This window comes from Motacilla alba, chromosome 1, assembly GCF_015832195.1.
Source record: "Motacilla alba alba isolate MOTALB_02 chromosome 1, Motacilla_alba_V1.0_pri, whole genome shotgun sequence".
NCBI lineage: Eukaryota > Metazoa > Chordata > Aves > Passeriformes > Motacillidae > Motacilla > Motacilla alba.
In genome coordinates, this window is record NC_052016.1 from 103,121,521 (window position 1) to 103,143,725 (window position 22,205).

A 22,205-nucleotide genomic window follows, 5' to 3' on the forward strand; every position below is an offset into this window, starting at 1 on the left:
ATTGTGATAAGCTCTTTATGGCTCTATCTCCCCTGAGCCATAAAGCAAAGAACATTTTGTTAGTCCAGTAATAATATAATGCTATAGAGAAGACTCAGACCTAGCATGAAGAGATCCACCATTTCACATGGTGTAATTTTTTGTAATAATGATCTTGTAGCAGAATATCCAAGGTTATGTCACTTTACAGTCATGCATGAGTATAGTCTTCTACCCTGGAGAGACAGGTCAAATGAGGTGACTATATGTAAATTACAAAACCAGCAAAGAAAAGTATCTTTACCATAGAAAAATTTATTCAAATGAAATATGTCTCAGTATACTCATGCTCCACCTCAAACCATTAATTTCTCATACTTCAAACCTTCTGATACACTATAATCCTATTTTTTTCATTAAATACACATTATCTTTCACTTCCCTCTTCTAGTACTAGTACAATTTTTTTTTTCCTATTGCTTAGAAATGTTCCCAAATGACCAGTACCAGTGTCAAACTCATAAAACATCCCAATCCAAAAAATATAATCCCACTTATTACTGGTCAGTAATCAAATAAAGGTGTATTCTATTAGTTTGAATAGGTACTCTGTTTAGGCTTACATTACATACAAATGGAGCAATTAAAGCAGAAGATAATTTTGAAGACGCAATGTTCCAAAAGATGCCCTGACATAAACAGGCTACTTTCTGTATACCATGACACTGGTCCTGTGAGAAGAGAACCTGCGTGAACCCATATTTACACACAGCAGACAATCCATGCCAGGGCTGAGCAGCTTGGCAGCAAACCCAGTGAGTGCAGCACGTGCGAGCACAGGGCTGCTGCAAGGGGCTAGCACGAGCCCATCCTGTGGAGAACAAAGGTGACACGGGGCCCAATTACAGCAGGTCAGAGAGCACACATTAATGAGCTGGAAGAATGAGACAATGTAACACTGCCCATATTATATAATGACAAAGGTCATGAGCGCATTCACATAGATGTTAGACAGAAAGACTGAACTAACAAATAATAAAGTGGGCTTTCCTCTTAAATGCCTTGCATTACCCTGAGACAAACTGCATGTGAAACTTATCCAAAAGAACCACACACAGGCAGAGACAATCCAAAAACAAGCAGCAGAGAAAAAAGCAATGTTTGGACAGCTAACCTGTAAGTGGTGCCCTGTAACGACTGAAGCACTGACTCAGACCAGCAGGGAATCTGAATCCTTTATTCAAAGAAACAAACTGGTTTGACACACTTTTTCAAGGCACAGTATTTCCTTACATGCTAATTCTCACTAGGTGACCTATCCCATGTTGCCACATCAGCAGCACACTTTCTAAATGTCCTTCTATGGAGTGATCATGTGCTGTTCACCCGTCGGCCAGCTTCTGGCAGGCTCCGGTCCCTACGGCTCTGCCACGTGTCACCTCCTCCCCCAAAGTCAGGTGGAGACAGCCTCTCTGTGCCACCCTGTGCTCCTTTGTGCCACCATGGCATTCTGCGGGCACGTGCCACAACCTGTAACTCAATTCTATCCTATCTCTTCCCACAGTGCCCAAAGGAAAACATTCAAGAGCTAGAAGTAAACTTGCTTCATGAGACACAGTCTATTAGTACTTATTTGATAACTTTTACAAAAATATGTCATAGATCTCTAAAGAGAAAGAGGAAGAAAAGTAAGAATACATTTTAACAAGAAATCAGCTATTACATATAACGTTAGCTTGGAAAAGTATATGAGAAAGAGCAATGTATGCTTAGATGAAAGTATTTCCAAAATGCAGCATCAGATATACTGCCAAACTACTACTGAATATGGTATTCATTAAAAGAGGAATGAAAAGATTAATAAAAGCTGCACAAGAACAGAAAACATACATGGAGACAGCAACAACTGATACTGTCAACAGGTATGCAACCCTTCAAGAAACAAACTATTGCCTAAAAAAAAAAGTCAAAAAAAGTTTTCAGCCATCAAATAAAAAGAGCCACAAAAGATATATTCTTCACCAGTTATTGAAGCAAAGGAAGAAAAAAACAGAGATTAAAAAATACAGGATGGTTTTCCCCTAAGGACCAGAAAAATCTTGATGAAGGTTAACACTACCTCAACAAACCTTAGGTCAGAACAACAATTTTCTTATTATTATCAAAGAGGGGCAAAAAGGGATAAGTCAAGGTCAGGAGCCTCTGAGAGAACCATTGTAAGCCACAAAAATTATCTTGGTTATATAATTCTTAGTAGTCTTGTGAAAGAAATTAGTATCAATACAAAGATGTACATAAACACATAATAGGAGCAGCAACAATCATTAGCAGTATCTACTTCATGCCAGAGATGTCCATAATGAATGCATTAGAGTTTGAGAGGAGAAGATATTTGGCTTAATTGCTTCTGTATTTTTAGTTAACATAGTTCCTGGTCTTAAAAATAACAATGGTCATAGTGTGGAAATTATCATCTCCATTAAGGTCTGCTGCTAATATAAAAGAAAAAAAATAATAGCAATCACAAACACCCTTCCTCCTCCTCTATTAGAAGTATAAATGTCAGTATTCAAGAGCAGGATTGTGTCTCAGAGAAAATATACCAGCAGAATTCAGAGACCAGAAACCGCCCTGCCCAAATTAAGATGTTCTGAAAAATTCCACTCTCAAGAGCTCAATTAGCCAACTCACAACAAGGCTACATGAATGAATTACAGCTACTCAGAACAAGAGCTGCAGAACCGGGTCCAAGATGGTAGAGTGTAACTATTGCCAGGATGTAGAATAATAAAACCAGGGTTGTTAATGCTGTTTTTCTTCTTAAGTAAAAAGAAAATTGGAATACAGCAGCTAGAAATTTTGTTATTATAATGGAAAATTCTATGCACCTTTTCTTTGTGTGAAATTCTATTCCAGCTATGACATATTATTATTTACATTCAAAGCAAAATAATTGGAACTTTATACACGTGACAGTTTACGTATGCAACAAATCCTTATCATCTACAAACAGATTTGAAAATCCGCTTTTAGGCACAGGAAGAGACTAATTTTTATAAACAGGCTAACTGCTGTATGCACCTCTAAAATCACTAAACAGAACCTTTACACTCACAGCATTTTCAAAACATACCTCTCCACTTACTACAGCTCTCTAAGCAATTGCAAGTGTGTAACAGTCAGAAAACAAAAGCCAAATTATTGAAAAGGAAATTGGAAAAGTCTCAGGATTAACTGTTTGACATGTGCTTTGTCTTTTTTTTTTTTTTTCTTACTCTATAACCAAATGTTTTGGGTCTGGGGTAACTCATAAATAAGCACCAAAAATACATTGCATTTGTGTGTAATTCCTGTACAACGTTAAAATCAAATCATGGATCTTTCAGCTTGGGAGCATTCCTTGGTTAATTTCTCAAGGGAAAAAAAAATCATTTTGAATGCTGCCCATGGCATTTTGAAATGTGGTAGCCACTACAGAAATCAAAACCAAAACCCATAAACAAAATCCCCCCTGGTGAATGCTGAAATTACTCTGATTCTGGATTATTCTAACCACAAACAACAAGCAACCATGTGGATGGGCAAGGGAATAACAGAAGTCAAACTCTGGGTTAGTATGTTTGTTATGTTCTTGCCAAAGTTTTTCTTGCTGTTAAATTAAAATGTTAGCTTTCAAGCATATGACAAATCTTATTTAATGTATTTATGGTTAGTTAATTCTCAATGAGGAGCTGTTTTACTTATGTCCAAGATTTGCTCATGAAGCATCTATAGGGTATTCTAATCCAATAATATCCTTAATCTCTTTAGTTTTGCAACAAATTTCAAATATTGAACAGAGGGTCAAGAGAATATTTGCCCTTCCCTTTTTGTTCCCAAAATCAGATGGAAAGTGAGAATGACAAGAAAGTAAGTTTCCACTACACAGAAGCAGAAAATAGGCTTACAAAGATTGCTAGGTTATAGCCTAAGAAGATTAATTCTTGCACTTAAGGGATAACATAGACCAATCTAGAGAGGACTGGTGTTTAATGGAATTGGTGTTATTTACTTGGATGCAGAAGAAATAGGAAGCTGTTTTAAATAAAAGACAGCATGCACATTAGCAAACTCCAGCATGGAACTCTCATCAGTTTTCTTGTAACAGCCATCTCCTAGGCAACATGTGCAATAAAATGAAAGTAAGAGTATATTTTTGACTTCTGACCTTGTGACGATGAGTAGGTAACACTGGGGAGAAAGAAAACATGCTGAAATTCTTGTGAATCTCACAACACTACAACGAATTTAACTGCAAGCTAATTTCTTCTATATTATAGACAAGAGATGACCTGTCTGGCCAGCCATGCAGAAGTATCTTAGAAGTGCAACAAAACACAGCAGTCTTCACACAAAGGAGACAGTGGCTATAAAAGCAGCAACTTCTGATCCCAGTTGCCTTAACTACTTTCCATCCCTCTGGAAATGGTGACAAGCTGGCATATCTGTCCCAGTGAAGCCCACCATGACTTCGAGTCATGGTGAAGGTATCTTGCAAAACTAAGCTGCTTTAGGAACCACCTCTCATTTTTGAACACACTGATTTATCTCATGAAAAGATATTCTTTTCCAACACTAAGGGCAACTGACAAGGATAATAATTTACATAAAACAATCCCTACTCCTAGGAGAAATTTAAATAAAAATAAATACATGACTAAACTTGCTATACTTAAAGTGTCATGCTCTTTGCATGTTAGTTTAGCTCTAGTTCAGCTTTAAGCACAATGCTAAGAAATCTCTGCAGCTATTTTCCTAAGTTCATTTGTCAGTTGGGAAAGGTTAATATTACATGTTATAGATACATATTATAATATCATCTTTTTGCAAATATTAAAATGGGTTTTGCATGTGTGGTGTTAAAGTAACTTTGTTATAAAGATATAATTTGTATTTCTATTGTTAATTAAGCTTAGACACAGTAGTGACATAGCTATGCTTGTGTTAAAATGCCTGCTTGGATGAGCTAACATCCAATGAACACAAGATAAGGACAGCTGCTACAGATATGCCAACTATAGCACTCACCATCTGAAGAAAGTATGGACCAAGGCCCAAACTAGAAGTGATAAAGAGAAGGAGCCAAAACTACAGCTGAGAAACACGCATGCTCTAAAAAGGGGGACCCAAGGATGAGCCATGTAAAATAGTTCCTCGAAAACATAAACTAGTTTATGGATATGCATATGGGTCTATGAACATGCGACAAGCTGATGTAAGGAAAAAGGTATTGAAGGGGTATCCTCTAAGGTGATGGTGTAGTCTTAGATGAGTGCCAAGATGCACCTGGCCATAATAACCTTTGCTTTATGGTCCTTATCTCTTATCGTCCTTTAATAAACTTTTTAAAATTTCACAAGAGAGTGAACGTGTTCTTCACATTACACATGTAGCTTGTAGAGAATTGTAAATATTTTCAGCCCCCTATAATTTCAGATCATCAAAGATCAGATCATCACAGATCATCAAAGGCGACATTCAATCCTATTTGTGTTTTGGTAGTAGGGTAGCTATTGGCTACAATTATATAACAAAACTACTTGTCATAGCTTAAAAAGAAACCTATGCAGTAAGTTTATAAGATAGATCCTGGGGGGCATTAATCTAGTTGTATATTTTGTACGAGTTAAATAGATTTTTCCTCCTATATGTTTAGCATTCATTTTGTATGTTTTTACAATATGCTAAAATCAGGATCCAAACTGTACAACCATAACAACAGGATTTATTTAGAAATCAAATATCTCTAGTTTCTGTTGTTGCTATTATTATTATCTGTTAACCCTGTACTATGTGTTGGTTAAGTGCATAAGTAGGTTTAATATTTTTAATATTATTAAATATTTAATTTATTATATTATTATCATATTTATTAATTAATATTTTAAATAGTTTAATATTTTTAACTATACCACACTCTAGTGCTTAGAACAGTACTCTTCTGTATGAACAGACTACCACATTTTAAGAAAAAGCAATCTAATATTCTGAGCATTTAATGTCATTATTTGTTGTAGGAAATCAAGCGGAAATTTAACTTAGGAAATGTAATGCCTTAATTGAAGTGCTGAAAGGTTTTGTTGTGGGTTTTTTTGGTTGTTGTTTTGGGTTGGTTTGGTTTTTTTTTTTGAGAAAGTACAGCAGTACAACAAAAATTAAGATGTAGTTATTCCTTTTCCTCTGGTTTCTACATGACAATGCACCACTAATCAGCTATGATAATTAATGAAGCTGCATGAGAGGGTGATCAGTCACTGGAACTGGCTCCCCCAAGCAGTCATCATGGCACCAAGGCTGACAGAGTTCAAGGAGCATTTGGACAAGGCTCTTAGTCCTCTGTTCTAGTTTTCAGAAATCCTGCAAGGAGCTGGACTCAATGATCCTTATGTTATGGGAAGAGATGGGGTAGAGTTGAGCTGCAGGCTGTGGCACACACCTGCAGAAGCACATGGAGGCACCAAGGAGCAGCACAGAGCTGACCTGACCTTGGGAGGATGTGTCACGTAACAGACCCTTATGGAGAGGAGCCTGCTGGAAGCTGACAGATGGGTGAACAGCGCGTGATCACCCCCAAGATTCTATGCAAGAGCTCAAAGGGAAAGATTAGGTAATAAAAAAAAAAAAAAAAAAAGGAAGGGTAGATTGCATTGATTAGAAAAAGGAGGCTGACAGACGGGTGAACAGTGCGTGATCACCCCGAAGATTTCATCCAAGAGCTCAAAGGGAAAGATTAGGCAATAAAAAAAAAAAGGAAGAGTAGATTGCATTGATTAGAAACGCAGAAAAAACTGGTGTTAGATAACCTTTGAAACAATGATACAGAAGGACTCTGAATGAAAGGGTTGAAGGACTTCCACAGGCAGCTCAGAGGCAGTAACTTCTGTGTTGAAAGTAAGCTGATACATCAAGGTGCGACTCAAGGACAACTTAATCAGCCTCAATTATGTTAGAGGGAGGGGGGAGATAAAATATCAGTTGATCAGACTCGGCAACACTTTCACACAGCCAAGGATCAGCCAGTAAAGTACAGGCTGCAGGTTTTATAGGGTAACACTTGGATTGTTTCCAAAGACAAGAACCTTGTGAACACCTCAGATGTCATTTAAGGACCTCACATTCACAAAGATTTTGGAAATCTTTCTATCAGAAGATTCCTACCTTCCTTAATCAGAAGCAAGTATGTCAACTACAGAAAGCAAGTTCATGGCACGTTACATCTGATGAATTTAATGCTCAATTTTTCTCAGCATTTATAGATCAATTTATATTTGTCCTATAAAATCAGTAGGGTTTAGGTGAAAACATCTAAAAATAGTCATGTACATTTGCAGACTCTACTTTGTTCGGAAAAATTTTTGCAAAACCTCAAGCTTCAGATTCTAAAAATTCCAATGAAATTTTTCAATTTGATTCTAAACTATGCAATCAACCAACCACTTAAAAATGTGAGCAATAATAGATATTCAATATCAAAACTTTTATTTGTGCTCTTTAAAAGGAAGTACATTTGGGCCATTTCTGTAGCTTCTTGAAATATGTATGTTAGTTATTTTATCATCTCCAATGAACACTATGTGACACATTAAAAATTTCATAAGAAAATTATGGGGCTCTTATGTAGGTTAACATCAATATGAACATTTGTCTCATTCAGAAGGTTTACAGTATGTAGGTTGGGCAAAGGGAATCTAATTTGTGTATGCCTTTTCCCCCAAATTATTCCAAATTTATTGAAACATTTAGGAATCTTGGGAAAGTCCAAGCAGTCTCCTGACTGCCTTTCTGCCACCCAAGGGTCACTGCTCACCATGAAAAAAAATAGGCTTACCAAGAATGCTAAATGTTTCTTAGTATTCAGAGGCTGAAACATACGGAAGTCCTCTGAAATGAAGTGATGACGTGCACATAATGAAAATCACCAAGGTAGTGTTAATTTTAGTACTCTGTACTGGAAGATACTTGAAGAGTATTTTCAGTCTAATTCCTTGCAGCTGAAAGATTTCTGAAATACAATACATACTTTATATGTAACATTTTAAAATAGAAGAAACCACATACATGTACCATTACCAACAGTGTCCTGTTAAGATGACTATTGTCTGTGGGAAGGAGATTTCCAGCTTCTGACAAAGAGCAGTAGTAACTAAAAAAAGCTTTCCTGAAACTTCTAAGAACGAAATTAAAATAACTTGTTCTAGATTACAGGATTACACACACATATATATGTGTGTGTGTATGACTAGGCTATTTGAGACTCCAGTGATGAAGCTGAAAAGACAACTAAAATCTAAATGCAACTCAATCACTGTTTTGCATAGCATAGCCATTTTTATTTTAAAAGGTAAATGTGGATCACCTTCACCTCTTACAGCCCTGAAGGAGGGAAAAGGGCACATTTCTTGGAAACACAGTGTAATTCATCAGACTTCAAAGCAGTCTTCCCAGAAACTACAAGAACTCAGGTTTTGCAGAAAGAAGGCACACAGCTCCAGTTTTCACACCTTTTAAGAATTCATCTAAATCTAGAACTGCTTCCTTTGTGATAACTCACAAAAACTATTTCAATAAATAAGTCACATGCCAAAATATTCCATTATTCCTCAACAGAGGGTCCTGATACAGCGAATAGTTGAGTGCAGACTTAAAAACTGTCCTAGTTATAGCGACTATTCAAACATCAAGATCTAATCGAGCTGCAGCACGGGAAGCATCAAGCTGTAGAGTAACCCTGCAAAGCAGAAAGTCTACTGATACCAAAACTAAGGGAAAACTATCAGAGTGGTGTCCAGGCTCATCAGTTGGAGAAGATAGCTCTAAACGCCGCCGAGAGCTGTCCAGCCCTCCGAGACCCGCTGCTCCCGGCCTTCGGCAGTGCGCGGCCCGGGGGTCCCTCCGCCCCACGCTGCATGCCCGTTCTGCTCCCTACCCACCTTCCCTGGCTGTCAGCCCCGGCCTGCCCCTCACCGCTCTCCCCACAGCCCCCCCAGCCTCGCTCAGCCCTCCGCCGGCCAGAGCAAATACCCCGCTCACGCTCAGCCCTGGTCTGTTACTTTAAGGCGAAATCTGCCCCCGAAAGGCAGCAAGTCGCGGAAGCAGGAGAAGGAACTAACTCGTTTCCTGTTGCTTTAATCCCTTCACTGTGGTTTTAGCAGCACCGCCCGGGGCGTTTTGGCTGCTCGCCCGGAGCGAAGAGGCCGTGAACGAGCAGCCACAGCCGGGGCTGCTCCGACCGCGGGAGGAGGAGGGGAGGGGACAGGGAAGGGAAGGGAATAGAAGGGAAAGAGGCCACCCGCCACCAGCTACGGCCCCTCGCTGCCGGGGCAGGCGGGCCGGGCCTGGCGGCGCGGTGGAACCCACCGCCGCGGGGCGGAGCGGAGAGGGGACCTGGGGAGAGGGGTTCAGGCTACGCACCCAGCAGCAGCCCGTCCATGTCAAAGATCAGGTGAGTGACCGGGCGCAGCGCGGCCGCCGAGGAGGAGGAAGCGGCCATGGCGAGACAGAGCTGGCGGAGCGCCGCAGGAGCCGAGGCAGATGGAGCCCGCGCGGTGCAAGACTGGCCAGGCCGGAAACCTAACGGGGAGGTCGGGGTAGGGCGGCGGTTTATAGCGGCACCCGGGGCGGGCCGGGCCGGGCCGGGCCTGCCGGACCTTTGTTCAGTCTTGTTCTGCTTTTTAAGCAAAGTCCGTTTCTCTTCTTGGGGCCTCCTATCTTACAGAACAGCGCTTCTTGCCCAGAGAAGTTGTGGAGTCTCCCTCTCTGGAAACATTCAAGAACCATCAGGATGCAGTTCTGTGCAGTGTGCTCTGGGATGACCCTGCTTAAGCAGGGAGGCTTAGACGACCCATGGTGGTCCCTTCCAAACAGACCTATTCTGTGATTCCTAAATCCTGTTTGGTGCTGCTGGTGGGAAGTGCAGAACGGTTGCTCTCAAGCTGACGTGTTAGACAGTGTCTGTTCTGCGTGCCTGTGTAGAGATTTACTGGGGTACTATTACCACCAGACTATAGTTGAAACAAAAAGATGTAAATCTGTGTAAAACTGTAAGGGATGAGTAAAGTAATGGAGATTAAAAAATCTGTGAGAAAGGAGCAAATCTGTCTCTTACAGGTTGCTGAGTGCAAGAATGGTTAATTGAAAGCTGGTTTGGGTGTTGTATGTTTTTTTCTGAAACATTCAAGAAGTTCTGAAAGAAGCAAGACTGTTCTTAAGTTGAAACAAAATCTAACTGCATGGACACATCATTCAGTTTTTACTGGGCAGTTGGGAGTGAAGGAGGGCGCCTACCTCATCAGTTTTTTCCCTTTTGTATTTTTTCATGCAGGTAACTCTCCAGAGGCAGACATGAAAAGAGCTGTATCAGGCTCCCAAGGTGACATACTGGCTTGAAGATTTGTACTGCTATGCCATACTGTGTGAGGGCAATGGTTAGTTGGAGCTTCACATAGGGGGAGTCCTGTCTCAGTTGTAGGTAGGTTTGCAGCAATTCCTTTTTCCTACTGGTGCCTTCATTTAAATTGGAAACGTTTCACCATTTTAGCAAGTTAGTGGGGGCTTTTAAAGCCTTAACTGTAGGTGTCACATAGCTATATTTGAATTTTAATTTAGGCTTGTTAAGCATCTTACCTACCCCCAAAACCTATTCCTTGCAAGTATATTCACCCTACATTTATATGAAATGTACACTCAGAATTCTCCTGACACCTTCTCCTATTTGTGAAATAAGACAAATATCCTTGGCCTTTACTTGTACCTTTTGCATAATAAAACTTGACTTTCAAACAACATTTTTTGACTTTTGGGGTGGTTTTCTCCTTTTTATCTTATCTTATTCTTTAATGATAGTGCTGCTTAGGCCCTATCTGTGTAGGCTAGGGAAAGGATTGTGTGCAGTAGCTTCAATGTCTTTTAAAAATTCTGTATGTAGTCATGAAATTGGTTCCTGTGTAGATTTAAGAAAATGGTTCCTGAGCTTTGAGGGGTTTTTTTTGTAACCTTACAATATATGAGTATTAAAAATGCCCACGGCTGTTTTGTTTCTGCAATAAACACTGTGCAACAAGTCAATATTCCAGTTTTGTTTCCAGCAAACATTCATAGTTTCTTTTGTAGCACACTTAGATGGGAATCAGTAGAGGTAAAATCATAAATACAGTAGGTCAAAAAAGGTTAATATCTTAAAGTGAATTTAAAAAATAGTAATTTCAATAGTTATAATGGCAGTATTGTGCTGTCCTAAGAAAGAATGTGATTCTGCTTTAAGAGACAAATATTTAAAGAGGATGGGTAGTGATGTTGTATGACAACAACTGTGGTACTGAGGTAGATATATTAACTTTCTAATTAGCAAATGTTCTAAAAATCTGGTTTTTAATTGTATGTATGGTGAGAGAGTAAAAACTTTATTTGTTACTCAACAGATGAAGCTTTTTCTTGTTACCTTGATTTATTGTTCTAATTAGAAAAAAGTATTTGATCATAACTTCCATTGCTTCTAGCTCCTAAAAAAGGAAACATCACTATTTTTAGTATGTAAATTCCCATTTTGTCTGAGAAAACAAGGGTTTTGCAAAACTTTAGAGTATTTAAAGTGGAAGTAAGTCATAGCAATCTGTGTTAAAGTAGCCCACAAAATGTAAGTTTAATACAGAAGCTGAACATTTTTAGGGTTAAATGGTCTGGGTTACAAATCCTATGGTACACGTTTCAAGATTGTCACATTGCTGGCAGGCTGATGACCTCAATTTGCTTTGCTTTGCCCTGGCTCATCAGTGATAATCAGTGTGATGTTAGCTTACTTGATTCTTCAAAGCTGTGTTCAAACATAGGAAAATCTTCCCAAGATAGAAAACTGTTTAGGTTTATTCTGTGTGATTAAGTCTTTTTACTAACAGAATAAAACGAAGTAAAAGTTCAAGCGACATGGTGGAGCATAATTTTCTACATACATAAGTAAGAAATTGTGTTGTGAATTGCAAGAAATTGAAAAGTTTTGTTTGAACTGTCTTAAATATCTGTATCTAATGACTCACCAGTAGTGTTTGGTTTTGTTGTTGGGTTATTTTTTTCTTGAGAGGGAGTGAAAATTTGATTTTGAGAATTTGATATTAAGAATTGTGGAATTGATTCTTTTGTTTGCTACTATTTTTTATTACTCTTTTGAGGCTGACTTTGAGTTTTAAGGATTTCAGTAACTTTAGAGTTGTGGGGAGTATATTGTAGTTGAGGCGTTGTGATTATAAACACCAATAATTAATTATATTCCTGCAAATCTGATGTATGCCTATTGAGAAGAATGAACTTGGATATAATAACTAATATGTAATTCTGTAACTGGACTTGAATCCTGGAAAGTCTGAAAAACACAGTTTTAACTTCCTGTACATTTTAAAAATTAATGTTGCTATCTGGGCATACACCAAAGCAGATATATGGTGTTGTAAGGTACAAATATATCTGGATGTCCAGGTTTTTAAACGCCTGTAAATTAGCTGCCTGTAGGTAGCCCTACTTAATGCCAAACAAATCTATTTTCTCTGATTTTGTAATAATATGTTAAAATCTCATTGGTTTTATTGTCCTTGAATGTGAGATAAAGTGAAAATACTCAGGTGCTGTGGGGTTATTAAGTATGCAACACAATGTTTTATGTAGTAGGTCCTCTTAACCTTTTTTTAACTTCTATATTTGTTTGAGTTTTCTTTACTTTGAGGTTAGAAGTGTTGTACCTCACTGAAATTTGTGTGACTGAGTTCTTTCCTGGAGAGTAAAAGCTTCAGAATATGCCTAAGTGTTTTCATAAGTAAGACATTTGATTATCAAATCAATTATTTGATTCAATAATTGCAGTTTCCTATTTCACTATTTCATATTGTGCTTGAAGCACCGATTCACTTACGTATTTTTTATGCCATTCATAGGAGCATCATACACTATGTGTTTCACACAGAAATGACTGACTTTATTTTTCTTTTTCTGCAGGCACCTTGACAAAGAGGATAAACAGATTATAATCCGTTTTGAATATTAAAAAAGAATCGAAAGACTTGAATAAATCCAGTAATTTAAAAGCTTTCATAATGATTTACATAAACAGCTGTTAAACCCACTATTTGTAACAAATTACTTGGAATGGTTTAGAATTAAATGTAAATTCAGGTATCAGCTGGGATTCTCAACAGTTGCTATAGTTAAGCCTATAAGCTTTCAGAAAATGAAACCCCTCTCAGTGCTGGATATCACCAAACATGAGCTTTTCACCTTAAGATTATTAATTAGGTGAATTGTATTGCTTCAGTTCATGTTTTTATAGGTACAAAATGGAAGATGACCATATGTCTTGAAGTAATTAAATAGTACCATGGAACTCCTGATCCAGGTCGTGTTTCATTGATTACGTAAGTTAAAAGGGTGTATACACTCTTCTAATCAATCACATGTGTCTTCTCTCAGCCAGGCAAGCAGGGATAGGAGAGCCATGTGTTCTCTGGATTTTGGTATTGACAACCAGTTACAAGTGAGAGACTTACAAAGGCAAGGAAGATGATGTGTTACGCTGCAGGAGAATGAAGTGAAGAAGATATGTATTATTCACATTGTGTTCATCTCAGTAAAGTTAGATGAGGCACTATAGAAAAGTTCGTTTTTAGATGTCAATTGCTGTATTTATTGATGGAATTGTACAACAGAACAAAGTTTCTGAAGCTGGGGAAGGAAGCCTTAATATCATGCTTTAGGGCCGCTATTGTTTTTGTTAATGTCACTGAGAACCATTTACTCTCCTTTATGGGTTGTGGCTTAGCTTGTTGACATACTTTTTGGTCTTTCAGTAAAATATTGGCTGCACACAGGCAAACTGTTAAGGTAATTAGCAGTGTCATTGTAATGAAAATCCTGAAGTGCCTAATGGCTGGGTCCTGCTTAGCGTTAAACTTATCAGGAAGGTTAGAACAGAAGGGATTACATCCCAGATATAATATGAGGTATTATATCCTGCTTTATTTTTCCTGTGATACAGGTTTGCTGTAACTTTTTTTTGTTATGGTCTAACTTTTACTTATCTGACTTCCCATTGTTACTGGAACCTAAAATATTTGTTATTAACTTGGTTTTATGTCTTGTCTGCATGTGAATTTAATTGCTTTTTTGTTTATTTCACTACAGTTTGATTGTTACAGATTAATCAAAAAGTTTTGTATTTCTACTGTCATGTGGAATGCACTTTCTGTGAACCTTTCTGAGCAAGTCATTTGTAACTTGGTTGCTGGCAGTAAAGGTGAAACTGAATGCAGTCACCCTTCCAGTGGTCCCTTTCAGTCTTGGGTTCCGAAGCTCAGACTTTTCAAAGGCTGTGGTAATTAGATCTTCAGATGGAGAAGAGAGAGAAGGAATTGTGATTCTCAGGGTCATAAGGTCTCTAAGCCACTGATCTGTAATGCTATTTCATGTTCAGATTTTATATGCATGTTCCCTGCTTGGGATGCAAGAAGCTGGGGAGTTGAATCTCCAGAGCTCAGACATTATGCCTACTCTGCGGTTGTGTCCCTTTAAAAGTTTGTATCTATCTGGAAGAGTTGAGTAGAAATAAATGAACTGGCTGACACTCAGCCCAGAATGGCTGCATGATCAGGAGGAACATGCTGACAGCTTGGGAAGTGCAGGGAGGCAGCGAGAGGCCAGCTATCATACAGTACTGTGACCTTTCTTTCTTTGCAGTAATTCTCAGCTTCTAGAATTATCTAGGCAGAAAAGCAATAGTACTGTACTGATACGTATAAAAAAGGGCAACTCTCATCGGGAAGCAGAAATGGTGCAGAGAGGAGAAAGGGCAATGCCAAGCAGAGTTAGCCAGCTTCTTGAGTCCCCATTGCAGCAGAGTTGTATTAGACATGCAGGCTGTTCCTTACAGTGGGAGTTGGGACTTTTCCTTGGCTGCCAGAGTTGGTGTGCCTCCCAACCAATTCAGTTTTTTGAATACTTTTGCCCCAGAAGCTACTGCCCTGTTCTCCTTCTCCCATGAACAGACACACAAACATACTGGTGGTAGTATACCTCAGAACATGCTCTTGTGTACAGGCAATGGCAAATAGGTTTGGGACCACTGCCATGTAAGGCAGTGAGGAAATAGTTCCATCACTAGGCTGTCCACTTACATAAAGTTCAGCTTATGTTTATCTATCTTAAGGATTAGGTTCTGTGTATTGTAACAAAACAGAGGAGGAAATGATGTAGCTGTATTTCTTAGTTTAGACTTTCAATTGAAATGTTCTTTGTAGAAGACCAGTAACAGACACTTGTTTTCATAAAACATCTATAAAACAAGGAACACCACTTGTAAATACTAATACAGTTAGATGTTTAGATATCAGGGATACCTAGAAGAATACAATGAAGTTCAAGTGTTGTCAAGCCAATAAGGCCCTGACTTTTTTTCCCTAAGACAGCTAGCTCCACTTAATCAGGTAATCTCAAACATTTCACCCTGATTTCTGTGAGATGAATGTTTGCTTACTCTGACACTGCAGGTTTGAAAGAGTCCTATATTTCCATTTCATGTACTTACATATAGGTAAGATCACAAGAGACGTTCACGGTCTAGATGAAGTCTCTGCATTAGAATAGTATAGGCTTAAAATATCTGTCCAGACATTATGCTTAAAATTTTCTGAATCTTTCGCTTTGCTAGAATATCCTGTGTTTTTCCTCTACTCTTTTTTTTTTTATTTTACAAATTTCATTTCTTTAATCTATTGTAAGTTATGCTTTCTGAAGCTTTTAGTATTTTGATTACTCTTCAGCATTTTATGTTTTCTGTATCCTTAGAGAAGTCCACCACACAAGTACATTTACTGTAGCTGTGGGGTTTATAAATGACAAAAAGAAAGTCAATTTTTGCCTTCTTAGTCCCAGATAGATCAACACCTTTGAATTAATGTAAGAGCTGAATTACTGTCTGTCCCATAGTTTGGTTTGTCCCCATGTTGTGCCAAGCCAAAACCTCAAAACTTTTGTTGCTGTTTGTCCCATTTAAAATTTTCTTTATGGTTCACTTCTATGTGTAGTTTCACTAATTAAGAGGAGTCAGTATCATGCTTCAGTGAAAGAGATCAGGGACAGTATCTCTAGGCCATTAGGAGCTTATTACCTCTTCATACAGTTCAAAATCTCTTTACGCATTTTTAAGTATGAAAAAATACTATCTTGCAAGCCTAATGAGGCAGATATCTGCAAGAATGTGTGCTACAGAATGAATTGTTGTATCCTTGTTTCAGAAATGTTGTATGTGTCATTTAGACCAGTGACTGCTACAAGCAGAAGGGAATAAGTATTATATTAATGACTGTGTTTGACAGCCTGGCTTCATAATCTGTTTTTCGCTGACTTTTCCTTTTTATGCTAATAGTTATGCTCTCATCTGGAAAAATTAGACTAATACAATTTTCCAAAAGCTATTAACATGACTTCTAATATTAAGATGGCTATATATCCTAATGTGCCATGCCAAAACTAAGCTTTTGTTGTGGTCTTGAAATGGGGCATGGTTAGGGTGTATTCTGGAGTTGCAGATCACGGAGGAAAGCCTACAGGCTTCAGGGGGAATAGAGCTTCACTCAGGGTGCGGCGTTCTTGTCACCAAGCATCCACTAGGTGAACTTTCTGAAGCTGGTGGAAATAAAGTAAAACCCTGCCTGATTTCAATTTTTCAGTATCTGGATGATTGTTGATTCTTGAAGGACCTGACAAAGTGTGGGGACGTGAATATCCATATGCTTTTTCCGACTTGATCACATCCAGGAAATAAAATAAATGATCTTGTATATCAAATGAAAAATATTTTTCCTACCTGTTCAAGCCCATCTTTGTTTAAAAATAATGTTCTGTTTATGACTCGCAGTAGCTTGGACCAATATTATTTGATAGTCAGAAACTCTGGTTATAGCAACTACAAAACCTTAATCTTCATTCTTGCATGGCATAGCCAACACGTTCTTCCAGCTAAACTCCCATGTGTAAGTCTTAACAAAAGTTAATCACAACCATTAAAAAAACCTTTAGACCAAAACCTTTAGACAGTGTCATAGAGTTCTATGTACAAGAGCTTTTGGGACTTCCTCAGACCTGTATAAAGTCCTCTGCAATCCACAGATTTCACAAGTTCATGTAATGAATTTCTATCAAGATACCTTCATGACTACACAATGTTCAGAGGGAAACTTACCAATATTTTTTTGGAGTAAGCTGAAGAATGAAGTTTAAGCTCCTTTTCTCTCTGAAGGTTTTTTTAATTTTCTCTAGAATCCAATAATCCAATTTGTACATAGTCCCTAGAACAGCAAAACTGTTATCTTTACATTCTGGGTAAGTGTCTTTCAAAAATATCCTTTGAAATTAGCTATATTCCTTGGGTTTCACTATGATAAGAGAAGTTAACAAATACCCTTTGTTTCATCTTAGCTCTGTTGCTGCTATGTTTCATTTGAATCTAAGTAAAATACAAGTTTGTATTAGCAGATTTTGTGGAAGCAGAAGCATTTACACGTGCACCAACATCCAGGCAGGCTGAAATAGCAATGTATCATGTTTTGGTTTTACCAAGACACTGTACTGTACATGGTAGATAAACATTTAGTGGTGTGGTAAAGTTGGATCCTAAACTTCTAAAACTTTGGCAGAGGTGTTTTGATGAACTGAAACAAAGGGTCTGACTTGCTGCAGCTCTGCCTTACCACTAAATTCCAGTGAAAATTGAGTCATGCATCCTTCTTCCTCCTTTTCATCCCAAACACTAACACAAACACTAAAAACTCTTTCTCATAACTTCCTTTACCAGTTCAATGAATTGAGCTCTTATATATATATATATATATTTTCATAAATAAATCAATAGATACTGACTCCCAATTTGTGACTGAAAGTCCAAAGTACCTTAAAAAATAATGTTTGTATCATATTATGAAAAAAAAAAAAAAGATGGATTCTGTGTTCATGTCTGACTCTGTGTTTCTGTGTGGAAAAAGAAACCCAAACCACAAAAACACCTGTTGGCCAAAATGGAGATTGTAATTCATTAAGTAACACGGATCATTGGAGAATACGTTACTGGGTGACGTAGTACTCTATTGGCCGTGCTCTATTGGCCGTGCCTATAGATGCAGCCTCCCTGTTGGCATTTCAGTTTTCACTCCTGCTTGAGCTTTGAAGTCAGCATGTAATTGTCACTTTAGCACCCTTTAGTGATGTTCAATCAAACACAGAAAATAAACTATCAAACAAACCCCCTCTATTCAGTCTTCATTCAGTACTCAGATATGAGAGGATATTTGTTTTTACACTCATTACCTCATTGTAATTTTTTGCATACTGTTAGGATTAATAGATCTTTATACACTCCATTTTGGTTTTCCATATCAAATGTCTTAAATTGTCTTGCTAATTACATGGACAAGTCTGCTTTTCATTAATTTTATCTATATTTTTCCATACATATCCTTTTTTATCATTATTTTCTTCTAATTTACATAATCAAGGTTTTGAATAAATGTCAATTTGTTTTAATAAAATTTACTGTAAGTAGTTATTGTTATGCGTTTAAGAGCTGCAGTGTATGTATGCAAGAAACGTGTTTTCTCAGTGGATGTTGCATCTCATCTGTTGTATCTCTAGTACTACTTCTTTTGTCCATATACAGTTTTTTTTAATACCTTCTAAAATATTATTAATCTAAAAATATAGTTAATCAAAGGGACTAAAAAGTAATTGGCTGTTTATTTTAGAGAGATTGACAAGAGTTTTTAAAATTGGTTTTTATATTCACTTACTAAAGCTTTGAATAAATGCAAGACAATAGTGCAGTTTTTCAAAGGCTTAAGATGGGGCTAGCATTTCCTATCAGCATTTGAGATAGTGAAAAGGCTGGTAATTTAAAATTCTTTCAAAGTTTTTAAAGTGGAAGGTTATTTTAAAATAGACAGAGGAAAATGCAGAGGAAAGCTCAGGACAAGCTGTACTGATTTCGTGAACCACAGAAAAATGTAATTTAAACTTTGCATTTAGGCAGCTCTTCAAAAATCTTGGTTCAGTTTGATTTCTCACAGTCATTGTGAGCTCTTAGGTTTTGCCTGGAAGAAAAGTAAAATTTAATACTTAGGTTGTAAGGCTTGGATTCCGCTAACTTTCATCAGCAGTGGTTGTCACAAATCTTTGGACATCCATCTTTCTCTTCCTGATCAAATTTCCTCGTGACAAATACATAAATTGGGGTGAGGAGGACAATAGCTAAGAAGGAAGGTAATATGTCAACTAGCTAGGACTTCTTGAAGTTTAATGAATGATTTTTCGTGTTAGGGTCCTTGGGCTTTCTGGAAACAGTCGATTTCTGGGACCTCATATAGTTTCTAAGACAATGTGTATTAAAGAAAAGAGGGTGTGCTATACTGTATAATATTTATAAAAAGAGAATCTCAAATTATTCTGTGCCTCCAGTGGAAAAGTTTGAAAAACACTGATCTGAAATTATAATTTAAAAGGTGTTTCAGTGTAGTTTGTATAAAATTGCAATGTAGATATTCTGTAGGAATTCTTCCCATGTATACAGAAGGCAGAAATGTACTTGAGATTCTGGCATAGCCCTTGTTTTCCAAAAATACAGTGCAAATTCATGAAAAAGTATAACAGGAGATCTTCAGTAACAAGCTAAAATAAGCATCTTGGTTAGGCATATCTATATATCCATTATCAGAACCCGCTGAAATTGTTTCGTACTAGTGAAGCAGTGTCTTGTCAAGAAATCCTGTCAGTCTTGTATAAATTATCTTTTTCAGTGTTGTCCTTATTCCCCTCCACTCTTCTGTTTCACTTCACATGACTGGACTTTGTACCCATTTACTGATACGTGTACAGCCATCTTGTTTGCATAGGAGAGGCAAAAACTGAAACAATTCCATGCTGCAAGGTAAAAAACCCCTTCTGCCCCAAAGTCTGTCCCTTATATATAGATTGCGTTGTAAACATGGGGGTAATGTGTAGTTAGAGTTCTTATTCTTTCACAGCTCAAAGAAATTCTTCATGGCAGGAAGTTGGCAATTATGAGAAATAATAACATATTCAATGTTGTCTTTTCTGCATTAATTTAATACAATGTACTTTTTACAATGAAGAAGAGATTGCTGAAACCATGCACTCATGTCTATAAGATACTATCAAATATAGTGGCAAATTATTTTATAACAGAAGTTTGCTATCAGGTATTGCAATGGAGTAGAACATTCACTGCTTTGAACAGATTAGAAAGAGTGTAAGTGTTACTTTATTTGTGAAAGCCTTTTGAAGAAAATAGAAAGCAGGGTCTTTATGAACTAGAAGATTTTCCAGCTGTGCCACAGCAATTTTTTTCTTAGCACTTAAGCTCTGATTGTTTAAAAAGTAATGTTAAAAGTGTGTGTAATTTTGCTTATGGAGTCTTTTTCAAGGATCAAATGGAAATGAATTGTTAAATAGTTTTGGAGTGGGTAGGTTCTGAAATAAACTTGTAGTTTTGAAGTGACTGGTTCATGTGCAGTGTATGTAATCTGAAAAAATCCATTCAGTTCAAAGGTGGAAGTAACTTTTAAAGGGATATTAAATAAATCTAATATTTTTCTTTGTAACCTCATGCACATTCAACTTGCAAACTGGGAGTAAACACAGCTACTGAGGGGAGAGTATCTTTAGGAGGAATCTCTGAGATAAAGGAGAATGGCAGAGTAACAGAGAAAGGGAAAATGTAAGAAAAATTCATCACTTCTGGATAGGTTGTTTCTGCCAGGCTGAAACAAAAAAATTGCATTTGAGCAACCATACTGACGCAAGAAGAAGGAAGATGAAAGAGAAGCCTATATAACCAAAACGAGTTGGAATGGAATCTGACCATACATACTGCCTCCTATGCAGTTTTGTAATGACTGACTAATCACATGTATTCCATACATACTGTTTTCTCACAAACATGTATTTTCCTTTTCCCCTCAGGATGCTGTGTAGGTGGGTTTTAGTAAATCTGTGTTAAAGTTTCCCTGTCAGTCCCAACAGCTGAGGCTGCGCTGACACAGAGGAGAGCCCCAGTTGCCAGTAGGGAGCACTGTGTGCTGCTGGCCCGTGGAAGAGCCCATGTTGAGGGAAGTCATGGAGGAGGCAGGCAGCGAGGCACAGCAGCACTGAGAGCAGTGACTAGTGCTAGAGAGGCAGTGACAATAGCAGCACCAGGGCAAGCAGAACCGGAGGAGTCGAGCCACTGCATCTGAAAGGTATTTAACCTCAGTTTACATCGATGGCACACTGATATGGGATTCTTGAGTAAGAAGGGATTTGAAATAGGGTAGAGCAGGGTTTAGAAAGATTAGGACTTCAGAAGAGTTTGTGGGGTGGCTTCTTGATTGTATGAGTGGAAGTTTGGAAGTGAGGATAAATGAAATAAAAGTAGGTGAGAAGTTGAGAGCAGAACTACAGGACAATTGAGATGGCTTTTTAAGACGTGCTTAACAAGAATTGTGACTATGGCACTCCAGGCTTTGAAGAGAGTAGTTTTGAACAGCTTCACGTATCCAGTGACACTGATTTTGGAGTTTTTTTGCATCATGAACCAGCATTTCAAATTTGGTGCAAAAATGGCCTCTTCTTTTTGTCTACCATGCTAAAGAATCAGATGACTAGCCATACTCAAAAGGAAATCTTAGGGTACAGATCTCAAGCAGATTTGTTTTTCTCTGTTGTTGTTTATATTCTGGGCTGCTGACAGAACTGACTATTATGATGAAGAAAACTAGAAGCTGTTGACATGAGTTAGTCACTTACGAGACTAACTCGTAGCATTACATGTCCAGGTCCTCTATTATTGTAATAGAAAACCTGGTATGTTCTCTAGTATAGCAGTAGTCTAATAATAGCAGTAAAGCATTGTCCTGAAAAAAGGCATTTTGGACAGAGGAATTGATATGTTCTTTCTCATTGATGAACAGAATCCATCCTTTAAAAACATAAGATTGTGTTATACCTAAAGGCACAAAGCAAAGGAAAACATATTTTCTTAAAAACTTATTTTAAAACATTCTCATACAGTTGGAAAAGCATGGTATTTGCTTCAGAAATACTGGCAGCATGCTGTAGACCAAACCAAAAGATAATGAGACCCCTGGAGCTATTACTGAGAAACTTTC

At 37.7% G+C, this 22,205-nt stretch overlaps 2 protein-coding genes across 4 annotated transcripts in view; one reads left to right on the plus strand and one right to left on the minus strand.

Moving 5' to 3' along the window:
* LOC119709953 (pseudouridine 5'-phosphatase) overlaps window positions 1-10,320 on the minus strand; it is a 65,600-nt gene extending 55,280 nt beyond the window's left edge. Inside the window, exon 1 of the mRNA XM_038158410.1 lies at window positions 9,430-10,320. Within this exon, the coding sequence (XP_038014338.1) occupies window positions 9,430-9,508 (79 nt within the window). The 5' untranslated portion in view covers window positions 9,509-10,320. The remainder of the gene's footprint in view (window positions 1-9,429) is intronic.
* The window catches only part of STS (steroid sulfatase), a 111,777-nt gene continuing 98,645 nt past the window's right edge, over window positions 9,074-22,205 (plus strand). Inside the window, exons 1-3 of one of the 3 annotated variants that reach the window (XM_038158280.1) lie at window positions 9,074-9,460; window positions 10,340-10,486; window positions 19,836-21,296. The gene's annotated coding sequence lies outside the window, so the exon portion shown is untranslated. The remainder of the gene's footprint in view (window positions 9,461-10,339; window positions 10,487-19,835; window positions 21,297-22,205) is intronic. The other 2 variants (XM_038158198.1, XM_038158115.1) reach the window with 2 other exon arrangements.